This window comes from Dunckerocampus dactyliophorus, chromosome 7, assembly GCF_027744805.1.
Source record: "Dunckerocampus dactyliophorus isolate RoL2022-P2 chromosome 7, RoL_Ddac_1.1, whole genome shotgun sequence".
Lineage (NCBI taxonomy): Eukaryota > Metazoa > Chordata > Actinopteri > Syngnathiformes > Syngnathidae > Dunckerocampus > Dunckerocampus dactyliophorus.
The window spans coordinates 25,443,454-25,469,624 of record NC_072825.1 but is presented as its reverse complement, the minus strand read 5'-3'; the positions used below and the strand labels follow the sequence as shown (position 1 = coordinate 25,469,624).

Below are 26,171 nucleotides of genomic sequence, written 5' to 3'. Positions count from 1 at the left end.
TCTGTTAAGCATCTACCTCGTAACTGGTCTCATGGAAAGGTCATTATTCCATTTTGTAAAATAAAAAAAATATTTTCACACAGATTTGCTCATGTTTGAGTGCTAACGTGGATATTGTTGGGTCTCTGCAGGCACCTTTACTTCCTCCAGATCAGGAGTGATATTAAAGAGGGCAGGTGAGTGTGCACAACAAGCCTGAACACAACCATCCACCCCATTTTTGTGCACTTTTAATAGTTGTTACATTGTGTCATGGTGATTGCAGGTTGCAGTGCCCATTGAGTGCAGCTGTAGTGTTGGCCTCTTATGCCGTGCAGTGTAAGTCTCCTCCCAGAGCAACCAGTGATTAATGGCGTAATAATAACATCTGTGCGGATAATTACGCCTGTTGAATATGCTCTATAGTCTGCGGGAGCTCTCATTCAGTTCCCCTATGCCGCAAAAGTATTGGGACACCAGGAAGTGAACATTTAAGAAAATATGGAACTGGGGATTCTGCTTTGGGAAGACTTTCCGCATGATTTTGATGTATATTTGTGGGATTTGCTTTGTCCGTTCATCCATGTAGAAGAACTTTTATGAGGTTAGGGGTTAGTAATGTTGGACCTGAGAAAGGGCCTGGCCGACAATTTGTATTCTAGTTCAAGGGGTTTAATGGTCTTCTTCCACACTGTCAACTACTATGTCTTTGTGGACCTTTGTGGTTTGAGCACCAGAGTCCTTCCCCATACTGTTACCACAAATCTGGATGCACGCAATTGTCCAAAATGTCCTGTTCAAATTAACAATGAACATTTATTGAGAAATGACAGGTCTAGCCTAACCCCTGATTGATTAAATAATACTGTAAATGCTCTAATTATAGCCGGGACGTACCTTGGAAGTAGGTGGTAATTGGAGAGAGGATGATGTTTCTGAAACGTGAACTCCCATTATATATTACAGCTTGATTTTAGTAATGATCTGGAGTGCATGAGAAAGCTGAAAGGAAAACGTAACTGTCTTTGACCACATGGTCATTTATTAACAAGGATACTGCACAACACAGTGACAGAACCAATGTTGTAATAGCGGTGAGGAGCAAACTGCTCAGCCAGCATTAATAGCAATGATGAGTTCATTGTCAACAGTAAGCAAAGTCTTGAGCCGTACCAGTCTTGAGCTGGCTTTGCCCCCTCAAAACCCTCTGCCAGAGTTTGACGTGCACCTCCAAAAAATTCTAACTTTGCCGTAACGGCGACGCAAACCACAGAGCTGTGATTGGTTGGCTTTTCTTTGTATATCATTTCCGGTTCTTCCCTTTCACTGAAGAACCACTAGAGGAAGACGCCGCCAGAGCGATGTCGCTGTAGCATAATTCAACCTCTAAACGCATGCGTTTATCACCAACAGCTGAGTTGCAGCATTTTAAAGCGCATGCAGATGTAGATACTACCTCTGGATGCTGACCACACGTGCATTAATTGGAGCATTTATGGTGGAGTAATCCTGTGTCTGAAGACTTTAGTCCATATTTTGCATCATCTCCTACTGACTGCATCTCTTTGATTTTTAGCTGAGCTGGGGGATCACTGCCCATCCCAGAAAAGTGGTTACTTGTCAAAATGCCACTTTATCCCTGAGCAGGATGACGACTTCCTGTCCAAAGTGGAAGATCTACATCCACAACATAAGTAATGATTTTCCATTGTGTCCATCCAGACATCTGCTGTGCTTTGAGTTGCTCGCCATGCATTGTGTGTGTGTGTGTGTGTGTGTGTGTGTGTGTGTGTGTGTGTGCGCACACATGTAGGGGCCTGAAGCAAAGTGAGGCTGAGTTGTGTTTCCTCAACACAGCGCGAACATTGGAACTGTACGGAGTAGAGCTGCACACCGCCCTGGTATCATGGCCTCCTACATTAAAACCGCTATTTCATGCTCAACTTCCTCTTTAAAAACGTCCTTCCGTGGTCATCGTTCTCTGTCTTTACAGGACACCAACAATGCCCTTCTAATGGTGGGCTTGGCATCGAGTGGTGTTGCAATATTCTGTAATATGATTTGCTCCAGTTTTTTTCCCTGGTGAGTGATGGCCACACTAATTGGATTGTTGTTTGCCACAATGAATGACATTTTATATTCCCGCACAGGGCCAATATAATCAAGATTTCATTTAAGCGGAAGCGCTTCCTTATACATCTCAAACGAAAACATGTAAGTACTAACCATGTAAGGATAACCATAACTTCTGTGCTTATCCTGTGCCACTTATAATAGAGAGATCATGTGACTTTAACCCATGCTATGCTGCAGGGGGAGACCCAAGACTGTGTGGTGTCGCTGGTCCTGCCCTGTCCAAAGACCTGTAAGAATCTGTGGCGCTCCTGTGTGGACCATCACTCCTTTTTCAGCTGCAACCGGACCGCCAGGAGCCCCAAGCACAACAACAGTACAGTTCATTCCTACAGGAAGTTGATAACACATCACCTGGGCTTGGCAAACAGTAAAAATGAAAGGTGTGCACTGAATACATAGTTTTCTTGGCTTAAATACTGAAAGGTTACAGATTTGTTTCCATCTTTGCAATTTCTAGTGGTGCAGTGTGCCAACGCGTCGTAGGCGGGATGGTGTGGAACCCCGTCCTGCGGAGATCCATTTCATCTGAATATTTGGAGACCAAAAGCCTTCCGTCCAGATCGCCCCCCAACACCCCCAACTGGTACAGCCTCCGTCCAAACTGGAGTCCACAATCTCACCTGAATCATCTTGTGTTGTGTCTTTGTGACAGGCGGAGTCCTCGCGTTCGCCATGGCATCCGCAAAATCCGCCCATCGTCCATGGAGCTGAGCGGCGAACTAAAAGACATGTGTGAGGGGGAGGACGTCTTCTACACATACAGGACGTCCGTCAGCAGCAGCAAGGGCAGCGAGGGAGATGCTTCACTGCATCAGTACGCATATTGTCTCTTCCCCTTCCCTTTTGTGTTTTAAAATAGAAATGTTATATCTCAGATTACTTTATCAAGTGGGTTTCTCATGGGGCACTGCAACTCTTAAAAACCCCTTCAATTTAATTAAAAAAGGCTTGAATTTTGGAGCAATGTCTTTCAAATAGAAATAGATATCTTACTGGATGATTTGCTTGTTTAGAAAATGAAAATTAACTATTTCACCTGCTCTTTAATTGAGATGATTTGCCTGTTTTGAATCTGGCAGGCAAGCAGACTTGATTTTAGGTGAAGAACACATTTGTCCCCAAACAACATATTAGCTCCCAAACAGCTTTTGAGGAGGTAGGGTAACGACAGGTGATCCTCTGGTGAAATCGTTTTGACTTTCGTCGCTTTGTAGTTATGGTTATGGTTAAATTTATTTCGAACTTGCATACAGTTTACTTTGAAATGCTTCATGTTACAATTCACAATTCAACATGTCTGAAAAGGAGTAGGAAGAAGTAGATCTTATTTAATCCTACCTCATCTCCGTTTCACATCAATTGCTAATTTGTTCACTTCCTATATTCATCATGCACTAATTCACTCTTTACGTTATTCTTTCATAATAATTATTCTTCCATACAATAAAAGCAGTTTTTTTAAACAAAAAACAAAACAAACAAAAAAGTTATTCCTTTTCCCCCGTTGTTGTCCGGATCTATACCATTCACCTGTACAATCATTTGTAGTCTGGATAGCTAAAGGTTTCCACTTCCAGGTCTTCCTGTCCTGCGATCTTTCATGTTGTACTGTGAGTGTCATTGAATGTAGATACATGGGCTCCTATTTCCAGTACTTCATGTTGAGCAGGCCATTGCTCCTCCGTTTTGGACTGCCCTATCTTTTTACCTGGGTGTAATTTGGAGCTTTGTGAGGATCACATCGGTCATTCGCGCATTCTGATCTGATTTAAAATTTGCTCAGTGATATTTTCCTTTGTTTCTTTCTCTTCCTCAAGAGTTACATGCAAGGCAGCATTATCTTCCAATAGTGCCTTGATATCATCCTGTATAACCTTGATATCATTGCATAGTGCTCTCTTTTCTTCCGTAGGGTTTTTATCCTTCTTAAGAGCAACGCGCAAGGCAGCATTATCATCTTTCATCATGGATCTCCATGAGTTTTTTGTAGAGGCTGTCGTTGTGCGATTGTACATATGCAATCTGTAGTAGCTGGCCTCTTAGATCTTGCTTTGTTTGTGCTGCAGGTTGTTGCTGTAGCTCTCTCATCTCCTGCTTCAAGGTGTGAAATAACACCAAATTATTGCTCTCAAGAAGATCTTCAAATTTTGGAACTGGTTTTACATTCGAGGGGTCATCCTCCTCATTCGACCGCCAGACTGGCCCACTTTTATCATTTTGAACCCGGATTTCCAGGGATGGTATTTGCTTTATGTTTGGCATTGTTGCTAGGCAACCGCTTTGAACTTCAGCACTTAGCCGGTTAGCTTGGCTTGCTAGCAGCTGTCAGCACTTGTAACTTCTTTATTTCAAGGAATCTGTACTTCTCACCTGTCCGAGTTAAAGTTAAGGGCGCCTGAACTGTTCTGATCTTGTGTTCGTGAAGTGTAGTCAGGAAAGCACCAAAATAGTTCAAAACTAATATCAACAGCAGAGCTCTTGCCATGTACGTCCTTTCCAGTCAACACATACGCACCCTTTTAAATTACTCAAATTTGGTCTGTAAACTCCGGACTAACTTGTTTCAGCATGCGCAGTGGACGAATATGCCTCGCCTCGCCTCGCAGTGTCTCACGCGCCATGAATGGATACTGTACTGTGTGTGTTTCATTCACCGAGTGAATCACGTCACTTACTATTTAGCTCTTTGCAGTCCATTATGCCGTCACCATAGAGGTGAAAATGGCCAACATCAGAAGCTCTGAGAACACTTTTGGTCTTAGCCGTTCAACTCTGACGTCTTATTGAAATGGAAAGCTTGCTTGTGCTGTGGCTGGGAGACCAGAATCAACTCTGTATCCCAGTGAGCCTTATGTTGATACAGGAAGTGATCCTGTATGCTCTTCCTCAGCACTTTCTGCAGATTCCCCTGCAGCTTCTCCAGCCTCTTCTACTTCCTCCTCCCAATAAACCACAGGGATAAAAGTAATTTGTTCTCTTTTTTAATACTGTGTCATTTAATTCTTATGCAGTGTTTACAGTATAGTCTTTGGTGTGTTCGGTGTACAGCGCTAGTGACTTAGAAGTTAATTTAGGTTCAATTTAGGTATGCAGGTAGACCTACATGAAAACTTGACTCAACTTGAATGTTGACAGCCTGTGAAGTCCCGGTCCACCGTATTTTACCGTAACTAAAAAGTGCCTGCTTAAGTCCATGTCGACATACAAGATTGATCGTTTTTGTCGAAAATGTAGATCATTTCTATGAAAATGGGTCCATTTATGTCAACATAGGTTGGAGTGTTCTTAAATTCATCATTATCACACGAAATGTACTGTATAGTGTCACGACAGTAAGCATTAAGACGTGACTTCCTGTTCATTGCAAAGTAAGCGTCGTAATAAAAGCATTGCAGTATTAACCTGGATTCTACCACAGCAACTCACGAAATGCAGATTGTTAGCCACAAGAAGAAAGATTTGCGCATCTGCGAAAGCTTGAAGACATAAGTCAAGACATACAACAAAATTAGGACAGCGTCTCTGTTAGATAAGAGTGTAAAATAAATGTGAAAATAGAAATGTGCACAAATAGAGGAAAACCATGCCACCAAACTGCCATAGACTTCAAAATACTTTAATATCGCCCAATCGCCTTATGTGTCTGGCCAAAGTCACCCGTAAATATGCAAGCAATGACTGGTTTCAGTTGTTAACAACCACTTGTGTCGCTTATGTCAGTCAGCCAATCTGAGGGACGTCGACACAAACGGGTTCCACATTGTAAGCTTGAAAAAAGGTGCAGAAACCCTGCAGATTAGAAGACTTGATGATCGGTTGTGGTTAAAATGCGATGAGCGTGACATGACATTGCCATCAAGGTATTTAACCGATAACCACTCATTATATATTTTATCACCCTCAGACTCTCCGGACTGTATAGCCAAGGCATGGACGAGGTCTTACAAGCTGATGACAGTACAGCAGAGGAGGATGGAGTCAACAGCTCTGTGTACAACAAGGTCAGCCATCAGAAACATTCCTTTTGGAAACACCTTCAGGTATAGTCCATGCATATTGTGTGGTAATTGGGAGTGTTTATTCACCAGGCCCTATGCGATGGCGACCTGCTGCTAATCCGCATTGCTCCTGATCATGAGGGCAAGTTTGGCTTTAATGTTAAAGTAAGTGTCACAAGTACTGTTGATGGCATGTCGCACGTCACGCCATTAATATTCCATGTAACCTCTCATAGGGTGGAGTGGATCAGAAGATGCCTCTATCCATATCCCAAGTTAAACCTGACTCTCCGGTAAGACCTTCATGAAGGAACATAAGCATTCTAGCAATCTTTTTAATGTCCGGCATGGAGCCAACTCTGGTAGATCATTGAGGACAAAATATGCTTCAAGCTATATATATGGTGATCATCTGCTTAAAGCACAATAATGAATCATTTTGTCACATTGGATTCTCTTTTTACCGCCATGTAGTGTTGAAAAACTTTAAAATTTAAAACGTTTGCATGGAGGTTTAGTGGACTTAACTGGACGGTATGGGAAATCTTAATATACATGTGCGTACTACTTTATGAATACTTTAAATATGAAAATTAGTTATTAACTACGTTGTCAATAAGCCAAGATTTATGTGCGGCACTAGCTTAAAATATTTATTAGTGAAGCCTAGCCCCATGTTGAAGATGGTTATACGTTGGTTTATTATTGAGTTATAAAGCATTTATAAGGTCATTATTAACCTAGTTATAAACAATTTTTAAACCCTTTATTACGGTACCCTTATTGTAAAGTGGTTGCCAAAATTTGCAGAATCACAAAATTGGGAATTTCTACTCTTGTAGCTTATTGCAGGACTGTTGAAGCCACACCATCTGCATGCTCTGCGCATTCCCCCAATAAATGCAGCAATAATTTATCTATAAATTCTGCAAGTTACAGTAACTGTATTGGCTGTGGAGGGAATACGTCTTTTCTCCATACACTCGTCTTCAACACTCACATGAGTATACAACACCCTCTACTGGTAGCAGTAGTAAAGAAAATAACAGACACATACAACAGAGCACCAATAGATCACTCTAATATATACAAAATTGCACTTAAAAAACCCGCAAAACAGCGAATCCGCGAAAGATGAACCGCAATGTAGCGAGGGAACACTATATATACACATATATATTCATTGTGTTCAGTAAATAACATTCATCCATTTTATCAAAGTGTACGCACAGCTTATAACTTAATTTTATACAATTTTATACTCCGCTCAGAGCTAGTGAATACATTGTACACTATTGTCCGCCTAGCCCCGCCCACCTCTCTTGCTCACCATCATGGCGGACATTAATTTGCGGCTAAGTCGGCATCCCTGTTCTCTAGACTTCTTGGTAAAAAGTGTCATCAGTTCTTGTGGAATCTTCACACAGCTACACAAATCCCACAGCTACATTTCCCACGAACCCCAGGGCCACACCCACCTTCATATACAGTCTATGATGGTCTCCTATGGGTGGATAAGTAATTAGTTGGGTGGAGTGAAAATATTTGCTGTTCAGTGACCCTGACTCATCTCTAGGCCGGCCGATGTGAGCCCAAACTGCTGGAGGGAGACCAGGTGGTGCTCATCAATGGTCGAGACATTTCTGAACACACACACGACCAGGTGGTCATGTTCATACGGGCCAGCAGAGAGTCGCACTCACGAGAGCTGGCCCTTCTCATCAAACGCAAAGGTCTGCTCGTGGAAATGCAAATGGGGAGGAATGTGCTGAGGAGGCGGTGTGTCAACCCTTGGCGTCATCTAATAGGCATGGCCACCTTGAATGTCCTTGTTTATCCAGGTCCTGGCCGAGTGGCGGCACTGCTCCAGCTGCCTCCCGCCCTCACCCTCACCAGCCACTCCCAAGGAGACGGGCCACAGTCACCTGGCCAGTCGAAGCCGGTCACCACGTTGGACGAATCGATGCGACAGCTGGAGAGAGGGATTCAGTCCGGCACTCTGTGCTTCCACTTTGAGGTATTTGAGCATAGTGTATTTGCACACTGCACTTAAATGTCTTTTAATTGTGTTCATTTTAAGCAGGATTTAGCCAGTCCCAAGCAGTTACACGGGCTATCGTAAAATGCTTTTCTTTAGGACAGATGTTGTCCCTAATCCTCACTGGTCCAACACAAAGAGATACTGACTGACTCGATACAGTGGAACCAGAAAAAAAATCAGTTCTGTGATGCTGGTTGACTTCTAAGATTTTTCCACATCAAACCCTAGTCACACAGGAGGCGAAATAAGCCAGAATGTCGTCAGAATGACAATTCCTGGTTTATTCCGGTTCATCGAAGTGCATTCTCAAAATTCTGACTGCATTCTGAGTGCATTCCATTCTTGTGGCCAGACCGAATGTTTTGCTCATGTTAAAAACTTTCAACATATCAAAATATCAAATGGCATTCAAAAGGTATTCTAACCGCACTCTGACTGCATTCTAAATGTTCTTGTGGTATTCCAACACTCCAAACATTCTGATCGCATTCGAGGGAGAAGTGAAACGGCAAGCCGGAATTTCTCCTAATGTGCCTTGAATTGGCTGGAATGCAGCTCAAATGCATCTCTATTGCTGCTGGAATATATGTTGATATCAAAAGAATTCAGCTGGAATGCACTTTGAATGCTGTTATAATCTTTCGATTGCTGCTCAAATGCAGTGGAAATTTCCCAATTGTCTCTCAAATGCGTTCAGATGTAATTTGGAACACTGCATAATCACATGAAAACGCAGCCAGCTGCCGCTAAGACGTCACTAACCACTGAAACGTCGCCGTATTCGCATCACATCGTGTCGCTCCGAAAAAAAGGAGCCAAGGTGAGGAACTCCACCACCGGCTGCCGGTGTGGACAGTACAGAGATGCTGCAACCCAAGAAGCCCCTGAAGAGCCAGCTTTTATTCCTGATGATGATGCAGGCTTCAGGCAGCAATCAAATGGCACTCATACGGCATTCAAAGTGCTTTCTAAATATTCTGACTGCATTCTAACAGTATTCTTAATATTCCTACTGTGTTCCAACTAGATTTGAACTTTTACTTTGACACAAATACTTTTTGCTTTTGTGACAGCTGAAATATCTTAACAACTTAGGGTTTCCCTGAGGATTTTTTGAAGCTGTGGTGGTGGGCTACATGGGAGGGTGGACTGCTGCCGCCATGTCGTGCCGCCGCTGCGTCTGCAATTTTTTAAAAAAAATGACAAACGGCAATTTTTTATGACTTATTTATTTATTATTTCTTTACCGGTTTTCAACACCTAACAGAACATGAACCGAGAACATTTGAAAATTGTTAATTTAATGGCAAAGTTGCTGAGAGCATTGCCAATATTTAAATTGCACTGTATTTGCTAAGCACATCTCCACTCAGTGTGCTCATTTGTTATTAAATAAAGGTGTCATGTTTGAATAGAACACTTAGAAAAATACTAAGAGGTGAAGCAAATATTATTTGGTGAGCGACCTGTCGGAGACCCCTGTGAGAGCGTCACTGTCTAAAGCTGGACACACGACGTGTTTCTGTTGCACAACTTCGACACACAACGATGTGTTTTGAAGACAAGCCAGAAGCATTCAAATGATAACAAGAGAGCAAGATTGTTAAGTGACACTTTAAAAAGGTAGGTAGTGATGATGATCGTAGTCTGTAGCTCGCCAGTGGGACAAAAACGAGCTAGCTAGATGCCGCCAGCCAGGCATGTAAACAAAAATACCAGAAAGTGGAATGAGATTGAAATGCGAGCGATCACTTGTGACAAGTTGTTGGCAATTGACTACACATTTTACGAGCTATTATTCATTCTCCCCATAATAAGTAACAAAGTGAAAGTCAACACATGACGTGTCTCGTGTTTGGTCACACATGCGCAAGTGCCAATCAAGGCAGACAAGGCATGCTTATGAAAATAAAGTGCGGTGAAACATTTTTATGAAATTTTAAATAGTTTTCAAACGAATTGTGGTCAATATGTGCTTAAATAATAATCTTCATATGTATCTATATAACATACATAGCCATTCATACAATATATTACTTTTTGTTTTTGTTGTTTTCAAGTAAAAAAAAAAAAAAAAAAATTTAAGGTGTGGTAGGTTTTATTTTGTAGTGGCGCACTGCCACGATCAATTACATGTAGAGGAAACCCTGCAACTATACCGACATAAACAACACAAAAAAGGGGTTGTTTTACATCAAAATAACAATTGATGTCACCATGAACTATTTGCAATTTACAATTTAAATTGTGTTGCTCATTTTCCATATCCATTTCTAGTTCTATAGTTATCATCACACTTTCCTTTGCCATTCCCCTCCTTTGGTGACATTGCAGAAAACATGGAGCACCCCTCTGATGAAGTCCAATATTTGCTGGCACTATGCATAATAACAGCTGAGTTAGTTTTAAGTTTTATTATAGATTAAGTTTTACTTGACTTTTGAGGCCTATTTCTACTGAGATGTGGTTAAACTCCCAAGTGTACCACTTTCCAGGCATTTCACTTCAGTGTGTCCACTGTATTTTGTTTTTTTTTGGTATTTGTTCATGCATGTGAATTGACTCGCATTCTTGTCATTCCCAGAATTTATACAAGAGGAAGCCCGGCCTGTCCCTTTGCTGCGCTCGACTTCCAGAGAACATGGAGAAGAATCGCTATCGGGACATTTTACCCTGTGAGCGATTCCTCTTTCACCCTTGATCTTTTCCTAACCTTGCTGATTGCTGCAGCGCTGATGTCCCACTCTGCTTGCAGATGACGCCACCAGAGTCACTCTCCAGGGCCAGGAGGACTACATCAACGCCAGTCACATCACGGTGCGCATTAGGGCGGCACATTTTGCCTCGTTCGCATATAACCAACACTGAATATTAACTGTGTGTGCTTATTTGTCTGTTTCTTAGTTGGCGCCTCCGGTGTCTGGTGTGTGTTTACGTTACGTTGCAGCTCAGGGTCCATTGCCACAGACCTGCAGTCACTTTTGGCAGACTGTTTGGGAGCAACAGTCTCACACCATCATCATGCTTACAACTCTGACAGAGAGGGGGCGGGTATACATACTACCACCAGTTCCTCTACACCAGGGGTGTCCAAAGTGTGGCCTGGATGCCATTTAGGCCCGCGGCTTGTTTTTAAATTTTTATTAATAAGATAAATTATCCGATATTACACCAATTTGCTGCAAAGCTAAGATGTGGATGTTTTGTTAGCATATATTGACCTACCTTGGTTTTGGCATCTTTAATGCACAAAATTGATCAAAGTGGCCACCCGTATCCTGTTTTTTTTCATTTAACAGTTTGGACACCCTTGCTAGACACCCTTCATGCTGCGTGCAACACTCATATTTGTTCAGGAATGAACAGGAAGTAAACAGGAGAAACACGGCAGCGACAACCAGATTGGAGCACGTTGTAATTGCTATTTCTGTGCTATGCAATTATAATGATTTCGGTGTGATGTACAGTTGGCACAACATAGGAGGCGGAGAAGAATGTGACTAAATAACAAGACCTTCATTCACACATAATAATAATAATGATAATATTAATACTGCATAACCCATTTCTGTATACTAATTCATGCATACCCTGATTGATAGTTAAAGGGATAATAATAAAGTAAGGGCGTAGTTGTAGTAACATTTTTATTATTAATAATACATATGTATTCACAAGTTGTATTTTTTAATATATTTATTATGAATTAGTATTTATTAGCACTGTAATAGTAGTCCTGGAGTACTCTTTACATCGTAGACACTTAAATCCGAGATAAATAACAAACTATTAATGCCGTGTGGATTGGCGGTGGTCTAAGCTCCTGTCACGACACCATTCACTATTAGTCTTACTTTAATGTTGGCGTTGCTAAAATGCTTTTTGACCCTTTAATGCCACGGTAGATCTCACTGGAGGTCCGATTCGGCATAGCAGTTACATCGTGTGCTTTCCTGTGTTTGTTTGTTGTATCATGCAACCATTTATCCATTCACAGACATATAATGTAATCATCAGGGGGAGTGGGGGTATTGGGAGCATCATTGTGTAAAGCAGTGCTGGCTCATAGTTGGCTAAGGCAAATGGAATGACCAGAACATAGCTAAACAAAATTAAACTGAATGCAAAATGGCAGTGCTTTGTTTTATGATTTAGTTTTCAGCCTTGGCACTTGAAAACATTTTCTATTTCTGGTAAAAGGCACGAATTATGTATTTCATACCGGTGTTCACAGTATTCATGCAACTGTATGGAGAAGCGTGGTGATCAAGGTTTTCCTCTATGAGCGAACCCTCTTTGTCACAGCTTGCCTGTTGCTTGGTAACCCAAAGCTCCCATTAATTGATTGTTTTTCTGATCTTCGTCAAGTGCCGTGACATTTTCCTTTCTTGAGACGCGCTCTCACACAAACACACACACACGCGCACGTACATTGACAATCACTTCACATCCTGCTTCTGATGAATCCCCTCTCCTCCCTTGTCTGCAAATGTACACCAGTTTCATTTCAAGAGCAAGGAAATTGTATCCTGTCTAATGACTCATACCTAAGGTAACATTATTGTATGCTTATTGCTTTGCTGTGCTGCTTTTTCCAGACCAAGTGCCACCAGTACTGGCCGCATCCGCCTGAAGTGAAGGATTACGGCCACATGCGGGTGAAGTGTCACTCTGAGGAGTGTAACCTGGCGTACGTGACGCGGCAGTTCACCCTCACGCACACTCAGGTACAGCACTAGCAGGCCTTTTCACTTTATAATGACTGCTTAAATCACCATTTTCAGCACCAGTGTGTGGTGTTTTACTACACAATATGGACATATGTATTGGGCCATGACTCTTAATTTACAGTGGAACCTCTTAGTGCCATTAATACGTTTCAGAAGGTCTGACTCTAACTGAAATGGACGTTAACCAAACCAATTTTCCCATTAGAAATAATATAAATACAATTAATCCCTTCCAGAAAGGCAACATTTTAACACAAAACATGTTTTTAGAGTTTTATAGTTATAGTTTGACATGCAGAAAGCAATTTGAAATGCATATAATTACTACAGATTGACCAACATGTTTTTGTCAGGGCCGTTATGATACCAATTTTATGTAGTCAAGGACGCCGAGATACTAATTTGCCGTAAATGTGAAAAAAATATTGGAGACAAAAATGTTTCATATTAGGTTTAAAAAGTTTGATATAATTAAATATATGGTTGGAAATTTAAAAAAATGTAGAACAAACTATTATGGTTTCCATATTACTATAGGTGAAAAAATAGTGCAATAGTGTTTGTGCTTGTGGTTAAGGAAGACATAGTCACCGATGCAATTCTAGTTTGTAAGATAAGATTATTTAGTTTACACAATTAAGACAGTATGTGGTGAATGGCGCTCTTATTTTGAAAGCTGGAAGTGTGCTGTGTGTCTTAAGAATTTGTCTTGACGGTTAAGGCAGCTGGGTTCAAGAATAAAAATGCCTCCCGTCCTTATTTCACTCAGAACTTGAGTGAAACATGACGTCAGCGGGCATCGTAAAACACACACTACACGCTGTAAACACAGTCATACAGCCGCACACACAGCCGCACTCGCATGCTCTGCTAACTAAGCTAACCGAACTAGCTTCCATTCACGCTCAATAAGAGAGGAGTTTCAGAGTTTTTTTGCAAACTTCTCGTGGTGCAGCCAGAGAGGCTTGGCTGCATCAGAGCTAAAATAACCCACTTTTAAATTGGTCTGTTATCGGTCACCAGATTTTTTATAAAGGCTGATTATCAGGAGATCACTAATAAATACATGTAAATGATGAATGAAACGGATAAATGAACATTGAAGGTTACTTTTACCTTCATTAAAGATTGAAGGGATTCTTGATGTGAGTGTCCCCAAAAACGATGTGGCAGCAAGATCAACCACCACCACCTTCCTGTTTTGACATGAGTTGGTTTTTTTTAATTCAGTAGTGTTTCTCACCTCAATACTGTAACCCAAAATTGAGCCAAAGAAAGTTGCAAATGCCGGTATTTTGATAAAGAAGGTGAGAAACACTATTGAATTCAAGAAATAACAGGAAGATGGTGTCTGTGTGGTGTCTTGCTGCCACATCGTGTCTTTGGGAACAGTAGTTTTCGATAAAGGTAAAAGTAACCTTAAATGTTATTATAGCCCTTTCATTCGGCGTTTATAAGCATTTACAATTGTTTGTGCACGTAATTATAATAATTAATAATTATAAAAGTATAAAAATGTGTTTTGTGTTAACAATTTAACCGAGGTTCCACCGTATCAAAGGTCCAATATTATATTATTTTTCAACAATGTTAAACAAGTTTCAGCGGTCCCACAATACTTCCACAACAATCCACATTTACCTCCATTTTCACCTCTTATGGGTTTCATGTTTATACGAATAAGTGAGTAAGTTTTTCTGATTATGTTGTGTATTAAGAGTGCTTAATCTTGAAGGTTTAATTTATATTGGTGTTCCAGTCCCCGCACTGAAAAACATGTATGTGCATGCCACAATGAAAGAGAGTGGGGTTTCCCCCGAAAATGAAGCTTTATTGCTGGTTGTATGTGTTTTTGTACTTTGGATACTGCATTATCCATCCAGCCATCCATCCATTTTCCTCCGCTTATCCGAGTCTGGGTCGCGGGCCAGCAGTCTCAGTAGGGAAGCCCAGACTTCCCGGTCCTCGGCCACCTCCTCCAGCTCCACCGGGACGACACCAAGGCGTTCCCAGGCCTGCTGTGAGACATAATCCCTCCAGCGTGTCCTGGGTCTGCCCCGGGGCATTCTCCTGACTGGGCATGCCCGGAACACCTCACCAGGGAGATGTCTGAGAGGCATACGGACGAGATGCCCGAGCCACGGCAACTGGCTCCTCTCGATGTGAAGAGCAGCGGCTCTACTCTGAGCTCCTCCCAGATGACCGAGCTCCTCACCCGATCTCTTAGGTTGAGTCCAGGTACCCTATGGAGGAAACTAATTTTAGCTGCATGTATCCGCAATCTCGTTCTTTCGTTCACGACCCAAAGCTCATGACCATAGGTGACGGTGGGAGTATAGATCGATCGGTAAATTGAGAGCTTTGCCTTCCGGCTCAGCTTTCTCTTCACCACGACAATCCAGTACAGTCACCGCATTACTGCAGACGCTGCGCCAATCCACCTATCGACCTCAGGCTCCAACCTCGTGAACAAGACCCCGAGATACTTGAACTCCTCCACCTGGGGCGGGACCTCATTCCCAATACGGCGGGAGTAATCCACCCTTTTCCCACTGAGAACCATGGCCTCACATTTGGAGGTGCTGAGTCTCATCCCAGAAGCTTCACACTCAGATGCAAACCGTCCCAGTAAATGCTGCAGGTCACATCAGGACCACATCGTCTGCAAATAGCAGAGACGAGATCCTGAGGCCACTGAACTGGACTCCCTCAACACCTTGGCTGCGCCTAGAAATTCTGTCCATGAAAATTATGAACAGAATCGGTGACAAAGGGCAGTCTTGGCGGAGGCCAACGTTCACTGAAAACAGGCTTGACTTACTGCTGGCAATGCGAACCCGGCTCCTGCTTCATTTGTACAAGGACTGAATGGCACGTAGTGGCACGCCACCAATCCGCTACTCCCGGAGCACCCCCCACAGGACACCGCTAGTGACACAGTTGAATGCCTTTTACTAGTCCATAAAGCACATGTAGACCGGTTGGGCAAACTCCCAAGTACCTTCCAGTTCCCTTGCAAGGGTGTAGAGCTCGTCCAGTGTTGCACGACCAGGACAAAAGCCACATTGCCCCTTCTGTAGCCGAGGTTCGACTAATGGTCCTACCCTTCTCTCCAGCACCCTGGAATAGACTTTGCCAGGGAGGCGGGGAGTGTGATCCCCTATAGTTGGAACACACCCTCCGGTGACCCTTCTTGAAAATGGGGACCACCACCCCGGTCTGCCAATTCCAGAGGTACCGTTCCCGACTTCCATGCAATGTTGAAGAGACGTGTCAGCCAAGACAGTCCCTCAACATCCAGAGCCTTGAGGAATTCAGGGTGAAACTCGTCCACTCCCGGAGCTTTGCCACTGGGGAGCGTTTTGACTACCCTAGATACCTCAGACACAGTGATGGAATTGTCCGCATTTGTGTCCTCAGACTCTGCTTCCTCTATGGAAGGTATGTCAGTGAGATTGAGAAGGGCCTCAAAGTATTTCTTCCACCGTCCGACTATATCCTCAGTTGAGGTCAACAGGCCCCCGTCCCCACTGTAAATAGTGTGGACCGGGCACCGCTTCCCCTTTCTGAGGCGCCAGACGGTTTGCCAGAACCTCTTTGAGGCCGACCGAAAGTCATGCTCCATGGCCTCAACGAACTCCACACCCGGGTTTTGGCCTCAACCACCGCCGAAGCCGCGTGCCGCTTGGCCTGCCGGTACCTATCAGCTGATTCAGGAGTCCCACAAGCCATCAATGCTCGATAGGACTCCTTCTTCAGCTTGACGGCAGCCCTAACCTCTGGTCTCCACTATCGGGTTCGGGGCTTGCTTCCACGACTGGCACCGACCACCTTGCGGCCGCAGATCCGATCGGCTGCTTCGCAACGGAGGCACGAAATAGAGCCCATTCGGACTCAATATCCTCGTCCTCCCCCGGGATGCAGGAGAAGCTCTGCCAGAGGAGAGAGTTGAAGACTCGACGAACAGGAGACTCTGCCAAATGTTCCCAGCTAATCCAACTCATCACCAGGTGGTGATCAGTTGACAGCTCAGCCCCTCTCTTTACCCGCGTGCCCAGGACATGCGGACGCAGGTCTGATGATACGACTACAAAGTCGATCACAGACCTGCGGCCTAGCGTGTCCTGGTGCCATGTGCACTTGTGGACATCCTTATGTTCGAACATGGTGTTTGTGATGGACAAACTGAGGTTCGCACAGCAGTCCAACAACATCACACCGCAAGGGTTCAGAGCGGGGAGGCCGTTCCTCCCAATCATGCCCCTCCAGTTCACACTGTCATTGCCCACATGGGAGTTGAAGTCTCCCAGCAAAATGACGGAATCACCAGTTGGAGCACCCCTCTGATGGAGTCCAAGAAGGCTGGGTGCTCTGAACTGCCGTTCAGCATGTACGCACAAACAATAGTCAGGACCCTTTCCCCAACCCAAAGGCATAGGGAAATGACCCTCTCGCTAATCGGGGATGACTCCAACACAGGCACGGAGCCGGGGGACTATTAATAAGCCCACACCAGCTCGCCGCCTCTCCCCTGCAGCTACTCCAGAGTAGAACAAGTTCCAGCCGCTCTTGAAGAGTTTGGTTCCGGAAACTTTATTCATCTCTAATAGAAATTCACATCTTATCTATTTATCAGTGCTCATGTAAAATGCCATGCAAAATACAAATTTTTGAACCATAATTACTTACTATAAAATTAATTAACCAATTAATCATGGTTAATATTTCAATTTAATGAAAATTAAAAATGTTTTTTTAAGTGTGCAGCAGTAGGGTGTACATGGGTTCAAGGCAAATGTCTGACTGTGAAAAGTTTGGGAACCACTCCTTTAGTACATACTGTGTGTATGGAAAAAACGATTCCTCACATTTTTGGTTCTTTTCCTTCTTGGTTGCTAGTTTATAATAGCAAAGAATCAGTTGCCAGTAACCTTTTTGCCCACTTTTTCCCCTCATCCGTTAATCAACTGCAAGTCCATTCTTATTGCTAGTCACCTTCAAGAGCTTTAAGTGCCTTTGCAGTCAGCAGTGCTTGCTGCATGTCTACATCTCAAACAGCTGTGCTCTTTATAACGTTGCCATGGTTACAGGCTGGGGTGTTGGCGGATGAATTAAACTTCAGATGAACTTTTGGGTCTAACACATAGATTTATTGCACACCGACCAAGCAATCCCAAAAAAGTAAAAGATGCTTGGTTTCTCCCCTTGGATAGTCGTATGTTTGAAATGGGTCGAATAAAACTCAAATAAACAATAAAACAGTGAGATGTACAGGCGGTGATCCATGTTAAATGAAACACCACAAGGCCACAGTGCATTTTCTATTAATGCTCAGAAACGGGGGAGGGGTATTCACCTGATTGCGGTCCGTCCAGCATCTTTCATAGCCACGTGAGCGAATTATGACTGTCAACACGACGGCTGTAGTTTGCTACCATGTTGGTGACATATGTCCCATGGCAGAGCTCACCACGGGACGATACCAGCAGCCAATGTGTGCTCATTTCCGCGTTGGGTTGGCTGCTGTGCTGCGTGTGTACACAGCAAGCTTATTGATGTACAGGAGAAAACACACAGGTGTGTTTACATGGTACACACTCTTCACAACTATGTAATCTGATCAGACTTTCCACATTAAGGCCCTCAGTGTATCACCACAAAGCTCAGCCAGGCATGCAGTATGAATGCGCGCACATGCATGCACAAATACTCGTGTGTGTGTGTGTGTGTGTGTGTGTGTGTGTGTGTGTGTGTGATCCCATCTGTTCCCCTGGCGGTACTGCTTAATCCCTGCATGAAGTCACAGGCCACACCACCCCCCTCATTCAAAAACACTCAACTCAGCTCTTCTGTCCTCCTCTCCAGTCCACCTGTTTTTCTGCCTTCATCCTGTCGCGGTGTCGTCATCCGGCACTTCCTGATGTCACCTCAGGGTCACGTGTGCCGTTGCTCTTGTTTTTCCAAAGCACCCTCCTGCTTCTTGTTTTGTCACGCAAGTCTTGTCTGGATGATTCATGTCTCTGAAGCTCGACGAAGTTACAGTATCATTTGGAGTTCCTCTCAGACTGCCTGTAAATGCAGCGTTTTCCTGCATTTTTCTTCCGTGCCGCTGTTCTATATAAACTGCACCGACATGGAATGGGGGGGAGATGCAGTTGAGCCTGCAATTTTTCCCCTTTTGAAGGTTATATCAGAGACGTAACAGAGGCAGGACGCAGATCTGTGTGTAAGGGTGTTTTGCGCTGCCTTCTTTTTCTGCCCTGATATGTTGAAAGCAATTGTTGCTGTTGAACAAGTATTTTATATCTCACATTAGACGTTGGTGGTGCTAACGTCGTGTGAAAGCAGTTGAGGGTTTATGCTGGGTTCTGTATAAAAACGCACCAGTGGATAAATGCCGGATTGACTGAAATTCATGGGATCTCTGCGTGAAAAGGGACCATTTTTGTTTGTTACTCACAAAGTTGTGAATTTTAAGTACGTATATTTGGTGTGTAGTTTTGATATATTCCAAAGGATTCATTTTAGAATTATAATCTGGATATGCATCATTTTGCAATTCTAACGCCAAAAAACATTCAACAATATTTCAGTAGCTTTGATATGTCTTGGGGACAAATGCATTATTTCTTTAATTTGTTATTTCAATTTAGAATAATTACATGTATTTTTTTAAACAAATAGAGAATCTCTGAATGTTCTGTACTCCTGTTTCCATGCAAGTGTGTACTGACCAAAATGACATTGAATCCACATTTTGGCTTTTAATGGTTGTGGTCTTAAACTTTTGATCAGCTGACAAACAGCCTAATTCACTTTTATGGTTGTTTGCAATAAATTGCATCCTCAAACTTTTTTTGTTTCACTTCCATTTCTTCTTTTTGCATTTTGAAGCTCTACTTAAAAGATCCAACAGCTCACAATGTAAATTCTTGCAAGTGGTCTGAAAATGTTGATCAGGAATGTACTTAAATAGCTTGTTCAGTAACAAATAAATAAATAGAAATTTTACGTGAAAACAAAAAGCAAAATAGAAAAATAAGTAAATAAAATCAAAAATTATAAATAAAAGGAATAAAAGTTGACAGAAACATTGTGTGGAACTAGAGGTAGATGTACAGGATATATGCGAAACAGTACCTTATTTTGAGTAATAAAAGAATAGGAGGAGTAAAACTGGCATAAAAATTACAGTGTAGAATGGATAGATACATACAGGGTATACTGTATTATAGATAGGGGTGTTAAATTAATTAATTAATTAAGATTAATTGTGATTGATGAATTAATTGCCATCATAATTAGTGTGTTATTTTTTAGTAAGTTAATCTAATTTAAAATATTTACTGTTTGTTTATGCAAGTTTCCTTTTTATAAAATTTGTTTTTATGCATTGGGCTGCTTGTGCTTGAGTTGTTGGAGTGGAAAACAATGGTCAGTCATACCCTGAAGTGGACATTGATTGGCTGTCATTGGGTTCAGGCGTGTTTAGCGTCAGCTGATAGGCTCCCATTGTAGTTGGGAGGGCAAGGTGAGGATCCGTGAGTTGCGTAGAGGAGATGTGAAAATGGAGGAGCATGTGAGAGTTGTCGGTCCAATGAATGGGAAATTTCCATTCCAAAGACCCTCCGACGGCACCATTGATAAAGGTAGAGTGATATGCCGGCTGTAATAGGGAGTTACCACCGAAGCAGCTCAAGTTTAGCCTTACACATCCACGCAAAGCACCCAGTTGCCATTATAGCCACAGCTAACGTTAGCAGTGAAGACATTAGCAATTTAGCAAGCCACAGAAAAGCTCTTCGCCGAACTAAACTCGAGGAGAACAGTCCGTGTGACTGCGACCGACAGGATGACGAATGTTCTTGCCAAAACTAAAGGTTAGTCTGAAATACAGCGGAAATGAAAATGTACTATAATACTGCATCTGTTCAAGTCTGCTAAAAACAATAAATTACTTTATAAAGCCACTTTTTTGCTATAAACAGATCTTTTGATCTTCCACAATAATGTAATGAATTAAAATGAAAATACCACAGTGTGAGGGCTTTTTTCAGCAATTCTTAGGTGACATTAAAAAGAGATTGATTACATAAATTAATTGTACATTATAATAAATTAATCTCTCCATTTTTTGACAGCACTAATTATAGATAACACTGTCAGCACACTCTATCTGAGACAAATCCATCGGGAATTCCATGAAAATACTGGTCTTCTCCAGAGTACAACTTCAGTTCATGAATAGCGGTCATGAATACAACATTTGTATGTGGTGCTGCTCTACACAGTGCCCCCTCTTGTTTAATTATGTAGCATAGGTTGTAGGATCATTACATATACTCAAATTATCTTCTTTTTTTGTGTGCCCGGTCAGCGGGGTGAGGAGCGTGCAGTCACACACCTGCAGTACGTGGCGTGGCCCGACCACGGTGTACCCGACGACCCTTCCGACTTCTTGCTGTTCGTCAGCTCGGTCAGGGAGAGGAGACAAGCTGAAGAGCCTCTCATGGTGCACTGCAGGTAACACACGTACTAATTGAATCTCCGCTGCGAACCCAGCGCTGTTCATTCATGTTGAAATCTTCTCTGCTTTTCCAGCGCCGGGATCGGACGGACAGGTGTTTTGATCACCATGGAGACGGCTCTGACGCTGTTGGATAGGGGGATGCCGGTGTTCCCGCTGGACATTGTCAAAACACTGAGAGATCAGCGAGCCATGATGGTTCAGACCACGGTACTTAAGGAGCAAACACAGGACCATGAGGCCATTTGTTTATAGTTGGAAACAATTCTTCTCATAGGAAATAACGAAAATAGAATTGCTGTATTTACCTGAATATAAATCGCAAATATGAGTCCTCCTATACAGTATTTTTGCTTTACAGATTATACTAATGATGTAATTTAAGATAATGGTGCTCAATGATGCGTCATCAAGAGTCATCAAACAACTGTCCAGAAGCTATGAAATATGATATTTTTAGAATATTTACATCAGTTCATTTAGTGATGTTGAAAACAATTTGATTTTGTCTTAAAAAAGGGGCTGTCTTATATTCATCCTTGTCTTATATTTGGGTCACTGTAAATTTGTACCAGTTAGCATCAAAAAACCTTTATCTGACTGTACAGGCAACATGTTCAGTTACATTTCAACCCTTAACTGTAAAAGAATTGTAAAAATAAGTTCTTAATATTAAAGCATTAAAAACAGTTGTCAAGGGACGAGTAACTTGAGATGAGAGGTAGTACGTTCGTCGGAAAGCAGCTTTTAGTGTACTGCTGCTACCATTATCACCCTTACTTGTGAAAGGTGATCCGCTCCCCCGAGCTTCTTCTTGTTGATGTTTATACAGTATGCAAATGAATGCTCCAAAAAAAAACGTAAAACTTTCCATCGCTGTTGTCATGGAAAACATACACAATGAAAAGAAAAGAAAAAGACTCTCAGTATGAGGCGGATAAAGACATTGAATTAGACATCAGTTCAGTCTTCAGTGTATTTAATTACCTCAAGATAAGCATCTTAATTATTGTAATGGTACATTGGCTTTTATTAAGGAGAATAGTATCTTGGTTATTGCCACAATCACCTAATCTATTGGTTTATCATGTTTTTGGACCAGCCTGGAAACGTCTTATGTTGAGTGTTTGAGTTCAATATTAACTCACTCAATCCCAGCTATTTTTCAAAAGACAACCCCTCCAGTACCGGCCATTTTAGATCATTTTGACTGATCTTTCAAGGCACACAGAATATTGTGTTTCTACCTTTTTCCGTTTTTTATCAGCAGTAGAACATAGGTAAGTTTCAGGAAAAATACAGTATAGGACTAGAAAAGGGAGAAAACCAGCTTTTTGTGAAAGGATACATTTCAAGCATAACTTTCACTTCGACTTCACTTAAAAATTATTATTTAAAAAGGGGTTGTTTTACATCAAAATTACAATTTATTTACAAATATAACACTATGAACAATTTAAATTTTCACATTTGGAACTGAACTATGTGTGTGTGCATGTGTGTGCACGCGCGTGCGTGTGTTAAAATTTCCCTACAATGCGTAACCTTCTGCACGCTACACAGCTCCACGCTCTCTCACTTCTTCCTTCCTGTCATGTGTGATTCTTCCATTGATGTGATCCCTGCTGAGCTCTTATCAAATCCACTTCTGAAGAATGAATGTTTTAACATGAATAGATTCTACCATGTGTTTTCTTATTCACTGGATTTTAGTCATGTTAGTTTGCAGTACCTTTCACCTTAATTGCTATTGATTTCAATTGACCACTGTTGCTTAAATGTCCCATAATATAGTATTTTCCAACAAATGTAAATAATCTTCAGAGGTCCCACCTCTGAAAATTATCCATATTATTCCATATTGGAAGTGTGTTGTTCAAAATCTCGTCTTGATGCTGGAATTTAGACAGTTTAAAAGTGCTTTTAGGAAGCCCTTAATGGGAGCATGTGTATCGGTAGTGAGCTGTGTGTGTCCACGCCTGTCTCTGACAGACTGTGTGTCTCCAAGTATATCCTTTTTTTTTTACATATAAACTGGGGGGCAGACCTGACTCCCAGGTGGGGGAGCTCAAATATCACGGGGTCTTGTTCGCAAGTGATGGGAGGTTGGAGCGTGAGGTTGACAGGCGGATCGGCGTAGAGCCTGCAGCAATGCGGTCTCTTTACTGGATGGTTGTGGTGAAGAGAGAGCTGAACTGGAGGGCAAAGCTCTCAATTTATTGGTCAATCTATGTTCCCACCCTCACCTATGGTCATGAACTTTGGGTCGTGACCGAAAGAATGAGATCACGGATACAAGCGGGCAAAATTAGTTTCCTCCATAGGGTGGCTGGACTCATCCTAGGAGATAGGGTGAGGAGCTCGGTCATTCGTGAGGGGCTCAGAGTAGAGCCGCTGCTTCTTAACATCAAGAGGAGGCAGTTGCGGTGGCTCGGGCATCTAGTCTGGATGCCTCCTGGACATCTCCCTGGTGAGAGATTTTCCAGGCCTGCCCAGCCAGGAGCACGCCCCAGGGCTCACCTAGGACGCGCTGGAGGAATTATGTCTGTTTGACGCCTGTTTTTTATAGGGTTTTTTATTCTCTGTGAAGTGATTGGGGTGTACACGAGGAGGGCTTCTCTAGCTAAAGGCAGGTCAGAGGTGGTATCATGGGTGTTTTTTTTAAGGATGTCATGAAAATGCAGAACTTCAAAAGCGACCTTGTCTCTCAAAAAGTGTTGTGGTCATAAACAGGCTCTAGGGACAAACAGTACTATTATAATACTGTATCATTTAAAAAGGCTATTTTGCATAATAGAGGACCTTTAAAAATAAATAACACTGAAGGAAACTACAGCTAAAATGCATTGTTTTACTAGAACCGTGGAAAATGTGTTTTCCTGTACCTTACATTTCTTTTCGTCTGTTCCAGTGTCAGTACCAGTTTGTTTGTGAGGCTGTCCTGCGAGTCTACAAAGAGAAGCAAGGGGGATCTCCGGCCTCATAGAGCCAAAATCAGAAACAGCACCAGAGGAAATTGAGCCTCATAATTTCCACTCAAGTGACTCCCACTGAGAGGGCTGACAAGCACCACAAGAGATTAACCTCTGTCGGGCCTGCGGGGCCGCTTGCGCAGTCTGGATGAGAATTATGTATCGTCCAAAGCACAGCTGGATGTGAGCTATGTAGCCAAGATCAAATAGGACACTTTGAATCTTTACACTCGTCTGCCTTATTAGATTCTGCAATAAGCTTGTACAGTACAGGAGACAAAAATACAAGATGGATGCTGCTAAACTCTGAGGTGAACTTGTTCAAAGTTTGTCAGGCAAGAGATGGAAGAGGGCAGTGGGATAGTTCTAATATAATGTATAAATTAAATGTGAGTTTTAGCAGAAGAGCCTGGCTTGAGATCACTACAGAAGATACTGTGTGGGGTACTGTGGTGTTGCTGACCGCCTGTGGAGCAGCACCCACTTTTCACATAAATTATTCTCATAATAAAAAAAAAACACTGTGTTGTACACCTTTGTCTGATTTTAGATTTTAGACGTGGAGGAAAATGATGTCAACAGGTTCAAAATGATCCTTATGTTTCTGGTGAATGCCACAAGTAAACCTGCAAGCAATGACTAGTTTTGGTTATGCCAGCATCAGTCAGCCAGTCCAAGGGGCATCGACGTAAGCGGCTTCCACTGTATATGCCCACTGGGATACATTGTGGTGATCCACAATCAGTCTAATGCCCTTACTACATACTGAAGGGAGGAGTACAGTCGTCCCTTGTTGATAGCGGTTAATTGTTTCCAGACCCGATTGCGATAAATGAATTTACTGTCTATAAGACTCAATGTTAATAAATGGACTGTTTTTGTAGTTAAAGCATATAAAAAGTATTTATGACTTTCTAAATATATTTTTTAAACATTATTAGAGCCCTGTAGACATAACACACATATAGTAACCTTTACATTCCTATTTTTCTTGGTTAACAACACGTTATGCTAATCTGTCCCAGGAACGCGATCGGTTCTGCGCATGTTCGAGACCGACGTCACTTCCTCCTTTAGCAAATTTTTAGGACGTGACATCTATGTAGTTATTTTTTAACTGTATGAACATAAATGGACAATAACCATACTTAATATATGTAATATATTGGGGGTTATTTATTAGGGAGTCTTATTAAAAGACTTCGTTCGCATGTGGATGTTTCTATCGTCCTTATTCACCAAGACTGAGCTACATAAAATCTTACGCAATGCACGTACCGCAGACGAAAACATCATATCCTGTTACGTGTAACATACATAAATAAATAGAATAAAACACATAAAATGCAGTGATATTTCAGCGTAAACAACCATAAGCAGAGTGCAATGATTGATTCATCTAAACATATCTTGCCAGCAAATGCTTTTGTCTGTATTTTTTCAGTGGTGAAAAAAAACTTAAAATAATTTATGGAACCAAGGAAAGAGGGATTATAAATTATCCATTTGCACCGTTCATATGATATACGAAAAAAAACATTGATTATGTTGTAATTTCTCACATCTTAGTAATGTTTTTGGGAGTGGGGAGGATGTATATTGCTGCCGTAAAATAATGGACGGAGGGCGTAGATTACGCATGCCCAACATGTGACTAACAAAACGTAGGCCGACTGGTTGTAGACGCGTTCTGCACATTTGTAGAACTGATTGCGTTTCCGGTACGTATTGCGTAATGACAGGCCGCTAGCTGACGAGTTTAGCTAGTTAGTTAGCGAGCTAACAAGC

The 26,171-nt window shown here is 42.2% G+C and overlaps 1 protein-coding gene across 5 annotated transcripts in view; it reads left to right on the top strand.

Annotated features, from left to right (window-relative positions):
* Nucleotides 1–24,903, top strand: part of ptpn3 (protein tyrosine phosphatase non-receptor type 3) — a 35,950-nt gene extending 11,047 nt beyond the window's left edge. For 4 of the 5 annotated variants that reach the window (XM_054781553.1, XM_054781554.1, XM_054781552.1 and 1 more), the window contains 21 exons: nt 132–176; nt 266–318; nt 1,556–1,673; nt 1,793–1,880; nt 1,973–2,061; nt 2,130–2,193; nt 2,293–2,495; nt 2,573–2,698; nt 2,768–2,929; nt 6,020–6,116; nt 6,204–6,278; nt 6,350–6,406; nt 7,690–7,846; nt 7,955–8,130; nt 10,739–10,829; nt 10,910–10,971; nt 11,059–11,205; nt 12,753–12,881; nt 21,262–21,407; nt 21,486–21,621; nt 24,323–24,903. In XM_054781553.1, coding sequence (XP_054637528.1) covers nt 132–176; nt 266–318; nt 1,556–1,673; nt 1,793–1,880; nt 1,973–2,061; nt 2,130–2,193; nt 2,293–2,495; nt 2,573–2,698; nt 2,768–2,929; nt 6,020–6,116; nt 6,204–6,278; nt 6,350–6,406; nt 7,690–7,846; nt 7,955–8,130; nt 10,739–10,829; nt 10,910–10,971; nt 11,059–11,205; nt 12,753–12,881; nt 21,262–21,407; nt 21,486–21,621; nt 24,323–24,397 — 2,296 coding nt within the window. In that variant the 3' untranslated portion in view covers nt 24,398–24,903. Of the gene's footprint in view, nt 1–131; nt 177–265; nt 319–1,555; nt 1,674–1,792; nt 1,881–1,972; nt 2,062–2,129; nt 2,194–2,292; nt 2,496–2,572; nt 2,699–2,767; nt 2,930–6,019; nt 6,117–6,203; nt 6,279–6,349; nt 6,407–7,689; nt 7,847–7,954; nt 8,131–10,738; nt 10,830–10,909; nt 10,972–11,058; nt 11,206–12,752; nt 12,882–18,749; nt 21,225–21,261; nt 21,408–21,485; nt 21,622–24,322 lie in introns of those variants that run through there. The other variant, XM_054781556.1, reaches the window with a different exon arrangement.
* The last annotated feature ends 1,268 nt before the right edge of the window (nt 24,904–26,171 follow it).